We start from the raw sequence: 17811 nt of genomic DNA on the forward strand, positions 1-17811 counted from the left end.
AGGTCACCTGCACTTCCTCGCTACTGCATCTTAATGCCTTCCCCGAGCCTGAGGCCGGATCTTCTCTCTGCTCCCTTGGTTACTGACAAAGAACTTAAGTAGGCTTTACAGGTTACTTTAAGGGCTCTCTCTTGACTGTTGCCCCAATAAAAGCAGGCATTCTCAGCAGAATGAAGAAAAGCTTCTGCTCTTACCTTTGACTTTACATAGTGACAACTGCCTGCAATGAAATAGCAAAGGAGGGGAAAACATGAGGACCCAAGAACTGGTTGGGGAAAAGCAATGAAGCAAATAAATATGATCAAATTTAAAGGGCTCTGTGGGATTTGGGAAATTAGCATAAGTACATAAATCAAATTAGTAGTGCTCACTTAGAGCAATGGCGTTATCAAACATTTATCAGCCTTTTGAGCCCTTGTGATGAATTTGTCCTTGAGCCATGTTCTGAAACTTAAAATAATTGTGTCCAAGAGCAAACAAATATCCATATATTTAAGTGAAACTTGCATATTCAACTCTGTCAGTAATGACACTGATGTGGCGTGAGAGACAGCATATGCATTCAAAATGGTTAGAAAAGTTACTAAGAAGCTACACCCAATGAGAAAAAATATGCAAAAGCTGTAAGATTTCCTTTTTGTTTCCTTTTTTTTCCTGGAGTAACAGTGACCTTATTTTGCATGATTATTGTTTTCATTTCTCCCATACTCTTCATATGTCTTCATATCATATATTAAAGCCTAGGAAAAATGGTTTCCCTCTGTAGAAATCAAGAAATGCTAATGAAAATAATAAGGTACCACTTTTTTTTTTTTTTTTTTTTTTTTTTGCCTAAAGAGTTAAAGATTAAAAAGACAGATAATACCCAGTGTTAGTGATAGGGCACATGGGCCCTTCACACTTTTGTGGTTATGACTGTTAATTTTTGCTGCTTGTCAAAGAGAATTGGATGATACAATTCAAAAGCTCTAAAATAGACATTGGCATTCCCTGGTAGCCTAGTGGTTAAGGATTCGGCATTCTCAGTGCTGTGGCCCATTGTCACCACTGTGGCTGGGGTTCCGTCCCTGGCCCTGGAATTTCTATGTGCCACAGGTGCAGCCATAAATGCACAAATAAATAAGGCAGAAAACATGTTTACCCTTTAACCTAATGGCCTTAAATTAAGATTTGTCCTAGTTGGGAGTGGCTCAGCAGGTTAAAAACCCGACATAGTGTCTGTGAGGAGGTGGGTTCAATCCCTGGCCTCACTCAGTGGGTAGAGGATCCATCACTGCCACGAGTTGCAGTGTAGGTCGCAGATGTGGCTCAGGTCTGGTGTCTACTGTGGCTGTGGTACAGGCCAGCAGCTGCGGCTCCAATTCGACCCCTGGCCAGGGAACTCCCATATGCCCGCAGGTGTAGCCCCAAAAGAAAAAGAAAAAAAAAAAAAGATTTATCCTGGACAAATAATTGAATGAGTACTCATAACTATATGCATATAATTTTAATGACCCATTATTTATAATATGTTAAAACTGGAAACAACTTAAATATCCAAAATAAGAGATTAATTAAATTACTTATGGGAATGAGCCAATGAAATATTGTACAGCTATATATATGACATGACATGCACACTTACATATGCTGTATTCTACACAAATGTATGGGAAGATGCTCATAATAAAAAGGGTAAGTTATGGAGTTCCCATCGTGGTTCAGTGGTTAACGAATCCGACTAGGAACCATGAGGTTGCGGGTTTGATCCCTGGCCTTGCTCAGTAGGTTAAGGATTCGGAGTTGCCATGAGCTGTGGTGTAGGTCCCAGACGTGGCTCGGATCTGACGTTGCTATGGCTCTGGCGTAGGCCAGCTACAGCTGTAATTACACCCCAGCCTGGGAACCTCCATATGCCACGGGAGCAGCCCTAGAAATGGCAAAAAGATAAATAAATAAATAAATAAATAAGGTAAGTTAAAATGGCAAATATATCACAAACCATTTTTTTAAATATTTTAAAAAATCTTTGACCTTTATTTTCTTCTCCTTGAATATCTGTGTTTTATATAGGGCAACAATGAGTAAATACATATGTGTGTGTGTTTGTGTATGTATACATATATAATTTTTCGGCCACACCTGCAGCATGCAGAATTTCCTAGACCAGGGATCAAACCTGCATCACCTTAGTGACCTGAGCCACAGCCATGACAATGCCAGATCCTTAACCTACTAAACCACTAGGGAATTCCTTTATTTTTTTAAACAGAAAAAGAAATTTTAATCAAAAAAAGGAGGGAGAAAAGGACACATTTTCCACCAGTTCTTTTAGTCATTTACTTTGGGGAAAAAGTCAAATATTGCTATACTTTCATTGATTAGTGGTTGGTGAATAGTCAGGCCACTTGGGAGTTTGGAACATGTTCATCAGATTAAAAATAAAGGAGATAAGATAAAGCTGATGAACACAGCAACAGGAACAGCTCTGACATCTCAAAAGCCAAATGAATTATGGTACTTGCTCTTTGCGCTTCCTCCCTTGATCAAAATTTGACAGGAGTTCCCTCGTGGTTCAGTGGTTAACGAATCTGACTAGGAACCATGAGGTTGCGGGTTCGGTCCCTGGCCTTGCTCAGTGGGTTAAGGATCCGGCGTTGCCGTGAGCTGTGGTGTAGGTCACAGACACGGCTCGGGTCCCACATTGCTGTGGCTGTGGCGTAGGCCAGCGGCTACAGCTCCGATTAGACACCTAGCCTGGGAACCTCCATATGCCGCAGGTTCGGCCCTAGAAAAGATAAAAATACCAAAAAAAAAAATTTGACGAAGCTCACCTTCGGTAGATGGTTAGCAGATATTTTTAATTGGTGAGAATGTGGCACCAGATGCATCAGTTACAGAACCAAGTTTTCAGTGTGGTTATGTTCACTAACTGTGGGAACACACTAAGGCATCTCCAACTCTGCCCAGAGTGGAAGAGGTGGCTGGATGAGAATGGGGCAGGAAAGGCTCTTCAGAGGAGCTGACACCTGGGCTAACAGGTAAGAATGAAGTGGCCAGTGGGCAAGAAAGAAGATGATATTTCAGGCAAAAGCAGAGAAGTATGAATACAACCCTGGGGAGATTTTAGTGTGTGCTTGGAAAATGCTCATTTATTATGTTGGTGGTGGTAAATAGAAAAAAACAGCAAAGCAGTCTAGAAATCCTAACTTTCCAGGTTCTGTAGTAAAAGATGCGTATTAACATATACATTTTGGGTGCCTTCGAACTTAACCCAAAATTTATGTTCTTAAAACATTTTATCATCTTCCAATCTTCTGTACCTTCAATGTTTTTAAAACAAATATAAGCAGTAAGAGTAATACACAATGACCCCTAGCTGATGTAAATCAAGAAAGAGTTGATACATAGTGGCAATGTGGACAGACTCAGATCTGGGTGTTGTTTCACATTTGTTTCCTCAGCCCTTAGAATGTACAAATTCATGTAAGAGCACTTGCTTTGCCAATTCAGTCTCTAGCCATTTCATATGGAAACCCTGTTAGCACTTGGGTTAGCAGGAGATCTTTTTCAAGGGCAGTGTCCTCTTCTCTGATGTCATCCCTTAAATGTCTTAATTTACCTTCAGAACTTGAACTTATTGAAACCATTTTGAAGATGTTTATGTTTTCTATTATCTTTCATGGTAATAACTTCCAGAAGCAAAGTTGTATGACTTATTTGTCTGAAACCTTGAGATTCATGGGACTCCTACTGTGTCAAAATATCTTGGTCTGAACATTTCTTTTGCGGGGTAGATTGGCTGCTGCTTCATGGGAAAAAGAAATTGACCTCTTCTTATTAAAAACTCCATGTACAAAAAAAGTTTTTTTCAGAGCTGTCAAAGAGGCAGGAACAAATTTGCTTGGTCATGCTGATTAGCATTTCTCCCAGGGCTACCAAGTAGGACATGAGTTTACAATGAGAACTGTAAGACAGCAGGAAGCTAACAAAAAATCAGTCCACAATGACTTCGCTGCAGCCTATCCTGTTTTGAAGTTAAAATATGCTTTCAAGTGAATGTGAGTGAATAGCAAATGGGTTTCTCTGTTTGTGTAGAAGCCATTCTAAATCATAATTGCTAAAAAATTAGACACAATCTTGCAAATTTTATCAAAGTTAACAAAAACTGTGCAAAGAGGGGTTCCCATTGTGGCTCAGAGGTAACAAACCCGACTAATATCCATGAGTATCCATGGGTTCAATCCCTGGCCTTGCTCAGTGGGTTAAGGATCCAGCGTTGCCGTGAGCTGTGGTGTAGGTCACAGATGCGGCTCGGATCCCGTGTTGCTCTGGCTGTGGTGTAGGCTGACAGCTGTATCTCCAATTCGACCCCTGGTCTGGGAACTTCCATGTGCCTCAGGTGTGGCCCTAAATATAAAATAAAGGTAAAATGAAATAACTGCACAAAAATTTTTAAATGAAATTTAGAAAATGGAGAGTCAAAGTGTAGCCAGGGTGTCTATATTCCTGTCCAAGAAAAAAAGTTACTGATTCTAACCCTAAAGTAGGAAAAGGCCAGTTATGAGACAGGCCTGATTTGTCAAAGCCTTGAAAAGCACCCTGCTTCCTTTGTATTAATTCTAATGTGTAATTTGGTCTCCAGATTCTATCGACCAACTAGTAAGGGGAAAAGTATAGTCTAGATTATTGTTCTCACTGGGAAATCGCACACTAGCATTCCATTTTTCAAATATGGCTCTTCATTTGGTTAGTACAACTCAGCTCCACCACCACCCCCCCGCCCCAACACCCCAAATTATTACTCCTCAAAGAACTAGCAACTGACTTTTGGCGGCTGCAAAGCTGAGACCCAGTTTTTGACCAAGGTGAGTTCACCTAGTGCTGCCAGCCCAGCATGACAAAGCCAGCTGGCCTCATGGATCTTTGCTGCAGAAGAGAGTTGCTGGGGCATTCTTGGCAGCCTTGTGCTCAGGAGCCAGCCTTCACCCTGACTCTTTTGTCATACTAGGATCAGGATTTAAGAAAAGAGAATTAGATGTGAGTTTCATTGGGGGGTGGGGGTGGGTTTGCTTTTCCAGGGCATATGCCCAGCAGAAGGGTTTTCAATGGTGACTGAGAGTTTTCCTCTCCACAAGAACCCACAATCCAATGAACTGACAGTACTAAAGCAGTGGAGTGGCCAAGCCCTAGAGGCAATCCGCTTGAGACTTTAGTCATGGCTTCAGAGAGGATAGAGAGCCCTAGAAATATGCAGGGAATCTTATCTAGAGAGACAACGACCTCCTATTCCTCACCTTCTGATAACCAGATTTACTGCTTCTGTCCTTTAGCATGTGATTCCTAAAAGAGGCTGAGAACAGTGTTATTGCAAAAAAATTTTTCCTACAGGTTCAAAATAATGTCATGCTTTAAAATGGGTAATTCCTTTATATCATCTAATACTCATCCATAGTTCAAATTTCCCAGTTGTCTAAGAATTGTCCTTTATACCTGTTTGTCCAAGCCGAGACCCAATCTAGGACATGACATTACATCAAGTTATGTCCCCAAATCTCTAGTAATATACAGTTCTTCCTTTTTTACATGACAATGACTTGTTACGAGAATGAGCCAATTATCCCGTAAAATAACTCACCTTCTCTATTTGTCATGCTTGATTCTTTGCAGTCTTAGCTTTCCCCTCTATGGCCTGAGTCTTGGTAAACTGTAGGATAGATCTAAGGCTTTGGTTAGCTTAAAGTTAAGTGGTTTTCTCTAAAATAAAAAGATATAAAAATCCTGCGTGATGTAGAATACATCACTTTGCCTCACCTCACAAGACAGTGTTGTCTGGGTAAGATTGGCACTGGGTTGAGATGGGAACCTGATTTCTCCAGCATTCAGTTTCTTTGCTCCCCCTGTAACCTAAAGAAGGATGTATGATGGTACTTTGGCACTATATGAATATCCTATTCACTGTCAACCATTTGTCTAAGGTTTTATCAGCAACTAATAATCCTTATCTGTAATTTCCCTTTGGAATCAGTCTCCTTTTCTATGTCAGCAGATTTTATGCTGCACTATTTACTAGTTATGACGTAAGGAAGTCATTAGCTTCTTGATCCTTAATTCCCTCACCTGTAAAATTGGTATAAAAATAGAACCAATCCACATGGTTGTGAGAACTATTAGATGAGATAACCATGGATGCATATTTGACCATGGCCTGGTGATATGTATGCAAATAATGAGCATTGGCTATTTTTTGTAATTGTGCTTTTCCTTATTTTGGTGGTGACAGCTTGCAAAGCATTATCCACTTGCTGCCAGGCTCAAGTCCCTGAGGCAAATGACAATGTATCTGATAAAATTGCTGCAAAGGAGTTGAGGCAGTTACTTTTGAAGGAAATCGACTTAAACCATTTTTTTTTTAAGGCAAATTAGAATTTGTTTCAATTAAGGGCTGCTCAGGGAGTTCCCATCGTGGCACAGTGGAAATGAATCCGGCTAGGAACCATGAGGTTGCAGGTGCGATCCCTGGCCTCGCTCAGTGGGTGAAGGATCGGCGTTGCGGTGAGCTATGGTGTAAGTCTTGGCTGTGGCTCGGATCTGGCATTGCTGTGGCTGTGGTGTAGGCCAGCAGCTGTAGCTCCAATTATAGCCCTAGCCTAGAATACTATAGAAATTTACCCAATCGTGTGTGTATGTGCATGCATGTGTGTGTGTGTGTGTGTAAGAGAGACAAAGAGAGGGAGATCAGGGATCGTGAGGCGGAGTCCAGACTTCCCTTCCTCTAGTCAGTGCTTTCCACATTCTGGGTTCCATCTGAATGGGATTGTTAAGAGCCTGTTTTAACAGTGCATTATAATCATCACAGTTTTATACAGTGTGTTCCAATTTCTGAAAATTGGGGCACAGCACAATTGGTTTTTCCAAACTTTGCTCCATGAAACATTACTACTTTAATAAATGTTAATAGGTTATCGCTTTTTAAGTTTCTTGGTCAAAGCAGTTTAGAGGGGTCTGTGTCTGCCCCACCCCCCACTTTTGAAATCCATAAATGCACCTTGTGATGATAAAAGATCATTTCTGCAGTAAGAAAAACTCTTAAACTGTATATAGCTTACCCTTTCCCAAACTTATATTATTGCAAGATCTATTTTGCATCATTTAACATTGTGATTAATGTGCTGGGTGGGAAGCACAGCCTTAGCATCATCTTGGTTGGCTGCTCGGTAAAGTTTGTGTACGCCCAATAGTAAACTAGATTGGATCACACAACTTTAAAAAGGGCAGTTTCTCGGGTCTTGGGATCTCAGGCTGACAGTGGTGTAGGAGCAGGATCTGATAGGATGCATTTCCTTAAGCTGACCATGTCCTTTAAACCAAGAACTGGAATGACAAACAGTGGGAGCTTAATTAAAGAGTATGTTCTGATACATCTTTGGGGAAAAGCAATCCTCTTTAAGTTTTGTTGTTGTTGTTGTTGTTATCATTTTCAAGCCTTCTAAAAATTATTATTATGTTTGTTTTTAGGCATCCACACGCCCAGAGTTCTTCCAAAGGGTGCGACGTCTTCACAGGACATTCAAATCAGGTAGCTTGATGTCTGCAGTAACTGTGTATCCTTAGTAGAGACTTATCCAAGTCCATGGTTTTGGTTCCTGTCTGTGACTGCTTGGTCGGGCCATCGAAACATGAACTGTTAGTGGTATTTTGAAGTCTTTGAGACAAAAGCCCAGCTTGCTAAAGAATTTTGGTTCAGCAGAAAGACAGGGAGGTACAGCGAAGAGAGAATCAAAAGCCTGGAAATTTGCTGCTGAGAATAAATGCTAGCTGCTCCCTGAGGTGATTTGTCTGTGCACTCCACTCTCTACAGATGTTAGAGCCTCTTTTTGAGTAAGGACCCGAGGTTCTTTGGTAGCACTTTGATATCCTGCTCGAATTCAATATGTGAAATGGAGGCGTCTCTCTGTGACTTGGAGCCCACAGCAGGCTTTGAAGTCTGATCCAATTTTTGCTGCCTACTATTTGATGTTGAAAGGATGAAATGAAGAAAATGTACAGTTTTTGCCAGTAACTCTGCTGAGCATATGTAAGATTAAAAAAACAAAATCCTTTGGATGATGTACTTAGAAATGTTAAGTAGATTAATACCTTCCTATAGGTTTTCTTTTTTCTTTCTTAGGGATAAAAATTAAGTATAGGAGAAAAATCAGCACAGAGCTGTTTTTTATATGAACTATAATTAATTTAAGAGGGGGCAAGGTTGACTTGTTCAGAGGAAGAAATAAATGGATGAAGCAAAAGGTGTTGAGACTTTGCAACTAATTGCCCCAAGGAGAGGACCTCCACTCAATTCTAAGGCAAAACAGGGGCAACTTACCACATGACTCCAGTATACATAGATTTTTTCCCTTGTATGATTAGGGTTAAGGGTCACTTAGTTAAATGGAAGCCATGTCCTTAAGGCTGCCTCATCAGAGGATAGAAATAACCTTCTTTTATTGGGTCTTTCTGAAGCATTCAGTTTGGGAGACTGATTTGCTGTCTTCTGGGACATGCCATTCTGCTCCAGACCGCCCAGGACTGAGTGCCTCAAGGAGAGCCCTTGCAAAACCTGGTAAGAAAAATATTTTGAATTGTAAGCTGTTTCTACCATTCGCATGCTTGTATATTTTTTAATGAGTTGTTTATGCAGGACTGTGTAGAAGGCAGGACTCAGATAGTAAGTAATATGACCTAACAGTAGCAAAAAATTCCCTCGCGGTGCAGTGGGTTAGGGATCTGGTGTTGCCACTGCAGCGGCTTGGGTTACTGTGACACAGGTTCCATCCCTGGTCCAGGAACTTCCATGTGCTGTGGGTGCACCCCCCCCCAAAAAAAAAGACACTGAAAAGTTCAGTTTGGGGAAACCATAAAGGCTGGAAGCAAAACTTGCCTTAAAAGTAACCGTTTATGGCCACCTGTGCCACTTCGGTTTACTTTTTTGAAAGAAGAAAATGTAGTATCAAAGGTCATACTTTTCCCTTTACTTGTAAGGCCCTCCAACTAGAAACTGCTTTAAAACTTTATTTTCTTAAGGGAAAGATAAATAATTGACCAGCTTTCAGTAGGGCAGATAATTCAGGGGCAAAATCTAGGGCTTGGTTAAAAAAAAAAAAAGAAAAAATATATGGATTTAGAGAATAGTTCTGCCCTTTTGGCAACACGGCCATTCTTTCAGCAAGAATACAGACATCTTGCCACACTCCTATGGGAAATACATTTTTGGCCTCTTTTCTAAATTCTTTGCTGCAGAATATGCTTACCATAGTCAGTTTGGGAGCTATGTGTGACTCAGAAGATAACGTAGAAGCACGATCATAAGAAATATTTATGGACCAGGAAATACTAAACACAAGGTGGATCATTCCAAAGAAAGAAACTACTTCAAGTTAAAATACTAGTATTACTCTTACTGTTGACCTCATTTATTTTTCTGAAATGTTCAGTAGTTTCTTAGGTATCTCAAAATTTCTTCTTAGTCTGTTTTTCAGTGACAAGGTAGTACAATATGAAGTGGAATAACACATGTACAATAAATGCGTTAGGACCTTCAGTCCATGTGAAACTTAAACTCTTCAAGAGAGGCAAAAGAAAATGATAAACTTATCCAAGGAAATATTTTCCCCTCAGTCAGATAGTGTTCAGGAGTAATGCCACAATGAGGTAGAGGTAGGAGTGGTGCAAAAAAGAGGAAATTTAGAGAAAAGGTCATGTGATGGAACAGAATCCATTATGCAAGATTTTGTTTGGGATTTTTCTCTGTCCAAACGGACAATCTCTACCCTTTAGTTGAGATGTTTACACCATTTACATTTAATGTGATTATTGATATATTTGGTTTATATATGTCATCTTGCCATTTGTCCCATCTGGTCTTTGTTCTCTTTCAGCATTCTACTTTAAAATACATGTAAAAAGAAAATTTTAAAGCACAGTTGAGTAGCTAAAAGCATAGATTTTCGTCAGACTTGCCTGGATTTAAATCTCTGCTTTCCTGTTCAGTGTTAATAAAGCTATGTAACACTCCTTATCTCAATACCTACACACGTACAATGAGAGAAATGGTAGTTTATAGCCAAAGAGTTGTACCGAGGATTAAATGAACTAGTAGAAGTAAAGGGCCAGACTGGTGTCTGGTTCAGAGTAAGGGTACATTATTATGTCAGCTGCTATAGTGGTAGTTATTGCTATTGATATTATATAAATGCAAAGTTAATCTATAAGCATGAAAAATAGGTAGATAAATAAAGTTCTTATTGTATTATGTTTTGGTGGGATACTTTCGAGGAGTAAAAATATATTGCATTTTGAATTAACTAAAAAGAGACTTGTTAGATTATAATCACGTTTCCCAGTCTTTAGGAAAGTATCCCCCAAAGTCAAACTTATTAATAAGTTTCACATCTGCTTTGCTATAAATGGCTCATATGCACTTTCCTGTCACAATTGCTCCTTCTTTTTAATCTAGATGGTTTTCTGTTGAGTCTGCCACCATCACCATTACTTCTCCTTAATACGCTTGTAAACAGTATCCTAAATGGTCTTCCTGCTGCCATTCTTTTCCTTCTTCACCTGCTCTCATGCATGCATATCTGAGGAGCTTTTCTAAAGCATTCCCTGATCATAACATTCTCTTCCTCCATAAACTTCAGTGGCTCCCCATTGTTCCAGCAGCAGCTCTAAGCTTCTTGGCATGACATCCAAGGCTGTCTCGGTTCTAGTCCTATTCTTCCTTTCTAGCTGTATCTTCCAATGCTCGTGCTCTCTTATTTTGTGCTTCAGAATATCCACACTACTCTCCATCCTCCACCCATGCCCAGGGTGTTCTTTCTTTCCTCTGTGATTCATTCGCACTGCTCCCTCTCCCCTACCTGTCCCCCTTCACTATTCATTCTGAGTCCTCTCTGTTCTTCACAGTCTGCCGCTCCCTCTGAGCCCTCTGACTTTCCTTTAGTACTTAACACATCCTGCCTTGGATTACAGTTATTTTCATGCCTCTGCTAGATTTTAAACTCTCTGGGATCATATCTTTTCATTTCTGAATTCTCTCCTCGCCACCTAGCCTAGGTCCCCAAATTGAATTCTTGATCAGCCAAAGCTGTGGTGAAATATAGTGAAAGCAAGGATGAAATGAAACTTCTGAGTAAATGAGTCAGAGAAAATTTCTAAAAATCCTGAAATGAAATAAGGGTCTCTTAGCACACCCCCCCCCAAATAGGTTTAGCATCCCAGTGGAACAAGTTAAAATGATCCAAGCTGCTGTTGTTGTGAGCAGCCAGAGAAGGAAGGAAGGTTTGGCAGGAAAAAGCATTATATAAATCAGATTCCTCTTGACCTTAAAAGGCAACAAAGATGGATTGAAGAACAAAAGAATTCCAGTTTTATTTATGTTTTCAAGGGATAAGCTGCGCAAGTGAGAGTGTATTTATTCTGTATGAGACATTCTAGCAAGTTCTACCTTCATGTTTGAATCTTTGCCTTAAATGACCCGTTCTTTCAACTCATGTCTCTCTGGAAGGCCTGAGAATATGGTGACCTTTTCAGTTTTAAGAAAACACTACAGTCCAAAAAGTTGGTCTTCTAACTTACAGTGAGTGCTAACTTCATTGTTTTATAAAGGAATAAGGGGGTGGAGGGGAGGAGGGAGACAAGGAATAAATCTGAAGTTACTTAATCAGGCCAGCTCTGCTCAGAGCAGGCAGGCAAAAAAGGTCACAAATGTGGGGCTTGGACAGGCTGTCTTTGGCCCCTTAGTCAGAGAGTCTCAGAAGTGTCCTTCACTGGTCCATTTGCACCTGACTCATTCCTCACAAGGAAAGCACAATACACCCAGGAGGTCCATAATATGAATCACTTTGCCACTAATCCAAGCAGAAATTATTTAATTGGACCGACAGGCATATATACAGACATGATCTGGCTTTACTATGTAAAATTGCATTTTTTAGGCATCCATTCTATTTATTCAGTCAACAAACAGTTATTGACACTCCTTGAGAGCCAGGAACTGTCCCAGGCCAGTGCTCCTCAAACTGTTTCAAAAGACCCATTTGGGGTTGGCTGTTTTAATTTCCAATTTACACAGTCTGATACTTTTGTGAACCACAGTGAAAATAAATTGCTAGGTCACAAATGACACAATATCGAATGGATCTAAACTTTTCTAAATTTCTTACTCTAACCTAAATGCCTCTGAATTTCTTTAGTGATCAGGTTGGGAACAGTAACAAGGGTCCGCCTGCAGACCACACTTCACTAGCCCTGTTCTGGGCATATGTGATACATTGGGGAACAACACAGTCCCAAAGTCCTGTCCCCATGAAGCTACATTCTAGCAGAGGGACAATAAGCAATAAGCATAATACATGAGTCAGTTGTATGAGATGCTAGAAGGGCAAAGAGTTATGAGGGAGAAAATACAGCAAGGGAGACCAATCTTGGTCAAAGTGCAGAGGATGGGGACAGAGGATGGTTTACCTTTAAATAGGGTGGTCAGAGTGAGCTTCATTGCAAAGGCTTGAAGGTGGTGAGCTAGTGGGCCACATGGATACCCAAGGGAAGAGCATCACAGGCAAGAGGAACAGCCTAGGCAGATGCCCCGAGGAGAGAGCAAACATGGAGTGTGTGGGGAACAGAAGGAAGCCTGGGTGATTGGAGCCACAAAAGCAAGGAAGAGGTAAGAAGCCCAATGATGCAGGTCCTAACAAACACTCTGGGGATCTGGATGGAATGAAGGTTCTGATTCAGCAGGTCTGGGTGGCTCCTGAGATTGTGCAATGCTAATGAGCTTCCAGGTGGTGCTGAGGTTGTTGATCTGAGCTCTACATTTTGAGTCAATAAACAAGAGTATAAATTCAGTGAAATAGAAGTGGCTGGGTTGAGAAGGGACTACAGACATCGCCAATGCATGAGTTCTTCTCTATAAGTTACATTTTACAGACAGCTGAAACTTTCTTTTTTTTTTTTTTTTTTTTTGGTCTTTTTGCTATTTCTTTGGGCTCCTGCAGCATATGGAGGTTCCCAGGCTAGGGGTCGAATCGGAGCTGGAGCCCCCGGCCTACACTAGAGCCACAGCAACGCAGGATCCGAGCCGCGTCTGCAACCTACACCACAGCTCACGGCAACGCCGGATCCTTAACCCACTGAGCAAGGGCAGGGACTGAACCCGAAACCCCATGGTTCCTAGGCGGATTCGTTTCCACTGCGCCACGATGGGAACTCCCAGCTGAAACTTTCTAAAACCTGCAACTCCCTTTCATATGAAGTGTACTGAATTCAGTTCTCCTTATTCTTGGTGTCCTGGTCATGACTATTAATCACAGTTGTCACACTGGCTGTAACATAGATCCTTGGGGCCATTATGAAATAGGACCACCTACCCTTTTGTTAGATGACCCTCAGCTGTTTATTTTAACGCTCTTCCCTCTGAGTGCAAAGCTGGTGTCTCCTGCTATTGTTAATGTCTCCCTTTTTTATAACATTTTCCTCCCAACTTCTCTCTTTCTCCTTTGTTGTGGCCTAAAAAACAAGTTCTCAGCATTGTTTTTCTGCATTAAAAAAAAAGGATCTGGAGTTCCCGTTGTGGTGCAGTGGTTAACAAATCCAACTAGGAACCATGAGGTGGCTGGTTCGATCCCTGGCCTTGCTCCGTGGGTTGAGGATCTGGCATTGCCATGAGCTGTGGTGTAGGTCGAAGACGTGGCTCAGATCTGGCGTTGCTGTGACTATGGTGTAGCCTTCCCTGGCAGCTACAGCTCCGATTAGACCCCTAGCCTGGGAACCTCTGTATGCCATGGGAGCGGCCCTAGAAAAGACAAAAAAAAAAAAAAAAGGATCTGGGTGGGGAGTATGAGGAAATCCCAAGGAATGAAAGGAAACTGTCACTTGTGTAGTAAATCTCTAATTTGGGCAGTGCTTTACCTGTATTTTCTTAGCGTAAAATATCCAAGCTTTAGTTTAACTTTTAACCCGCTTGTTCAGGGCCTGTTGCCTGCCCCTGGGTTTCCTGTGATACCTCACCTACCTGAGGTAGTCCTGCCCTGGGTTATCATCTCATCTATAAGTAGTATAAATTATTCATATTTATTTTTAAAGGTCAAAAATCATTGCATTTGCTAAGATGCTACCTAGCATCTTAAAAGATGTTACATCACTCTTGGAGTTCCCGTCATGGCTCAGTGGTTAACGAATCTGACTAGGAACCATGAGGTTGCGGGTTCGATCCCTAGCCTTGCTCAGTGGGTTAAGGATCTGGCGTTGCCATGAGCTGTAGTGTAGGTTGCAGACTCGGCTCGGATTCTGCGTTGCTGTGGCTCTGGTGTAGGCCGGCGGCTATAGCTCCAATTAGACCCCTAGCCTGGGAACCTCCATATGCCATGGGAGCAGCCCAAGAAATGGCAAAAAAGACAAAAAAAAAAAAAAAAAAAAAAAAGATGTTACATCACTCTTTAAAGATGCTACCTAGCACACTTTTAGGGAGCTGAGGAGCAAATGGCATTGTATCAGCTTCCAGAGGGGATTGCACTTGGCAGTGAGCAACAGTGGGTGGTGGCAGGGCCCTCGTCAGAGTGTTTAGCGTTGGGCTTTAGCGATCTGGTTTCAGGTCTTTCTTCAGATTTGCTGAGCAAATCACACCCACTTTCTTTCACCCAGTTGCTTCTCTAACATCATCTACTTCATTATTTTCCTTTCCTTTTCTCATTACTGAATTTTGTTGATTTTGGCAGAAGTTCAGCTACCAGAAGGCAAACTTGGGCTGTATTTTATCCTTGTAACTCTTAACCCTTAGGGTGACCAAATATCTCAATTTTCCCGAGACTGAAGGTTTTGCAGGACATGGATTTTCAGAACTGTCACAGGCAAACTGGGACAAGTTGGTCACTCTGTGATAATACTGGAAGTTGATTGGGATGAGAACTAATTTTTTTTTTTTTTTAATGAGATCCCTGTATCAGGCAAGATTGAGCCCTAGGTTCATGCTATAGAATCACCTCACACTGGCTGCCTGTGTTAGGAAGGGGAGGCCAACAGCTTGCCAACCACTGTGATTGTAAAAGGTTCAGCAACCACCACAATCATAAAGGACTCAGATGTCACCCACTTGACAGGGAGAGCTCATTCCTACAACAGAGACTCAAAGGCAACATAATCCCTGTTGGGAAAGCACATGGAAACCAGACGTACGAGCCAAGGCTACTGAACCTCCCTGTCCCAAACCCAGCGTCATTACAGAAAGCCACACAAAAGACTTGGAGGCCGCTCTTGTATGACTGTGGTGCTTGGAATTCCTGCTCTTTTGGGCTGTCAGACGGCGGATCTATCTTTTCTTCTTGTCCGGATGCCACAGAATTTATGATAAACCTGCACCATAAAACCTCAGTCTAGGAGTTCCCCTCGTGGCGCAGTGGTTAACGAATCCAACTAGGAACCATGAGGTTGCAGGTTCAATCCCTGACCTCAATCAGTGGGTTATAGATCCGGCATTGCCGTGAGCTGTGGTGTAGGTGGCAGACACGGCTCGGATCTGGCATTGCTGTGGCTCTGGTGTAGGCTGGCAGCTACAGCTCTGATTCGACCCCTAGCCTGGGAACCTCCATATGCCTCAGGAAGTGGCCCTAGAAAAGGCAAAAAAAAAAAAAAAAAAAAAAAAAAAAAAACAACCCTCAGTCTCAGGACTTTTTCAATGAGATGGAAAAGGAGTTACTGGCATAGAATGCTTACCTTTAGTGTGGGAGGTAGAAAAAAATGTCTTGTTAAGGGATCTTTTTTAGACTGGTGTTTCTCAGCCTTCAGTAGGTGTCAGAATCACCCAGAGGACTTGTTAAAACACAGATTTCTGGCCCAGGCCATAGTTTCTGATTTTGTGTGGCGTGGAACAGAGGAGGGGATTTGCCTTTTTATCATGTTCCCAAGTGATGCCATGCTGCTGATCCAGGGACCACCTTTTGAGAACCACATCCCCCCATCTCTGTAATACTTTATGGAATCGGAAAAGGTGAACTTTATGTATATGGCTTTCTATTCTCTTACTCGACAGACACCTTTTCAGCACCTACTGTATGTTAAACACAGGCCAGAAAATAAGACACTTAAGAGACAAATTGAAGTTCCCATCGTGGTACAGTGGTTAAGGAATCCAACTAGGAACCACAAGGTTTTGGGTTCGATCCCTGGCCTTGCTCGGTGGGTTAAGGATCCAGTGTTGCCGTGAGCTGTGGTGTAGGTTGCAGATGCGGCTCGGATCCCACGTTGCTGTGGCTCTGGTGTATGCCGGCAGCTGCAGCTCCTATTGGACCCCTAGCCTAAGAACCTCCATATGCCACAGGAGCAGCCCAAGAAATGGCAAAAAGACGGAAAAAAAAAAGAAAGAAAGAAAAGGAAAAGAGAGAGAAACAAATGCACCTCTAATGTCTTGGTCTCTATAGCTGTTGTTTTCCAAGCAGGTTTGATAACACATTGAGTATCCATATTTACCTCAAATGGTCTCATTAAATTCTCAGGATGTTGTCAAGAACAAAGTTGCGTTAACTTGAAATTTTGCTATAGAGGAGGAAGAGAGTGTTCCAGACATTTGAAAGTATCTCACTTTCTAAACTTGTTAGGAATGATTTCATTTAGAAGATATTTCTATTTTATAAACTCTACTGCCTCTGCCAGCCTCCCAAAAGGAAAAATTGCTCTAAACCCCACCAGATCTGAATTTCTGTGCATATTTCTAAAATGTTATGCAAGTGCTATAATGTTTGTGCCCTGGCTTTTTGGAAAAGAATTTAGGCAAGGCCAGAATAAGGAATGCCTAGTTTGAGACTTGAGGGCATGAGAGCAGAGGGATGGAAGGAGAAAGAGAAGAGATTATAGTTCTCCTAATCCCCAATTTAATTTCTAACCTAGCCCCATTCGTATTAATCACACACCTTCCCTATTCTGTTTGAAAGACTTTTCTGAGAGTTCCGACTATGGTGCAGTGGGTTTAGAATCCAACTGCAGCAGCTTCTGTCACTGCAGAGGCACAGGTTCAATCCCTGGCCTGGTGCAGTGGGTTAAGGATCCAGCATCATTGCAGCTGTGGCACAGGTTCCAGCTGCGGCTTGGGTTCAATCCCTAGCCTGGGCACTTTTATATGCTGTGAGTATAGCCATTAAAATAAATAAATAAAACAACTCCTAAAAAAAAAAGGCAAAAACAAACAAAAAAAAGATTTTCCTCCTTTTTACTAGATCTTGTCTGGGTGTTGAGTTTGGTTTTGTCTTGCTTAATTTGGTAATTTTGGCACATGCATAGTGCTTGGTTATCAATTGTAGTTGTGGTGGTTTATGCCAACTGAGGCCTTTGAGCAAAATTGTGGCTTTCTATGGGATGCCTACTAGGAGGAAAAGATCCATTTTGATGCCCCATTTTCCCTGCAGTTTGAGGGTGAGGATAAGGAAGAAGGGGTTGCGGTCCACACAGGTCAGCACTGCATCCACCCCTCAGCCAGCTGAGTCAGTGAGATTCTGGCTCCATTGGAGGGTTGGAGGCTGGAGGACTAGTAGGTAGACGTTCAGGAGGTCACCTGTCAATCACAATTTCTGAGACCGCATACCTCAGGGAGGGCCTGTTCTCATTCCCCTGGCTCCTTAAAACATGTTACAAAGTTGGATTATTTGGGGACATTATCTGCTTAGATTGTTACTGCAAAACATATCTGAGGAAGGTCCGGCAGGAACTTCGCTGGTGCTTTCCTGAGTGCGTTAGGTCAGGATGCACTTTTTGCTGATGCCAAGTTAGACTCTGGCATTGACCCAGGACATCAGGAGCGCAGCT

The 17811-nt window shown here is 41.8% G+C and overlaps 1 protein-coding gene across 3 annotated transcripts in view; it reads left to right on the forward strand.

The window, feature by feature from the left end:
• MYO3B (myosin IIIB) overlaps positions 1 to 17811 on the forward strand; it is a 423015-nt gene that overhangs the window by 320028 nt on the left and 85176 nt on the right. For all 3 annotated transcript variants that reach the window (XM_021076498.1, XM_021076497.1, XM_021076499.1), the window contains 2 exons: positions 7498 to 7558; positions 8485 to 8584. In XM_021076498.1, the coding sequence (XP_020932157.1) occupies positions 7498 to 7558; positions 8485 to 8584 (161 nt within the window). The remainder of the gene's footprint in view (positions 1 to 7497; positions 7559 to 8484; positions 8585 to 17811) is intronic.

Source organism: Sus scrofa, chromosome 15 (assembly GCF_000003025.6).
Source record: "Sus scrofa isolate TJ Tabasco breed Duroc chromosome 15, Sscrofa11.1, whole genome shotgun sequence".
Lineage (NCBI taxonomy): Eukaryota > Metazoa > Chordata > Mammalia > Artiodactyla > Suidae > Sus > Sus scrofa.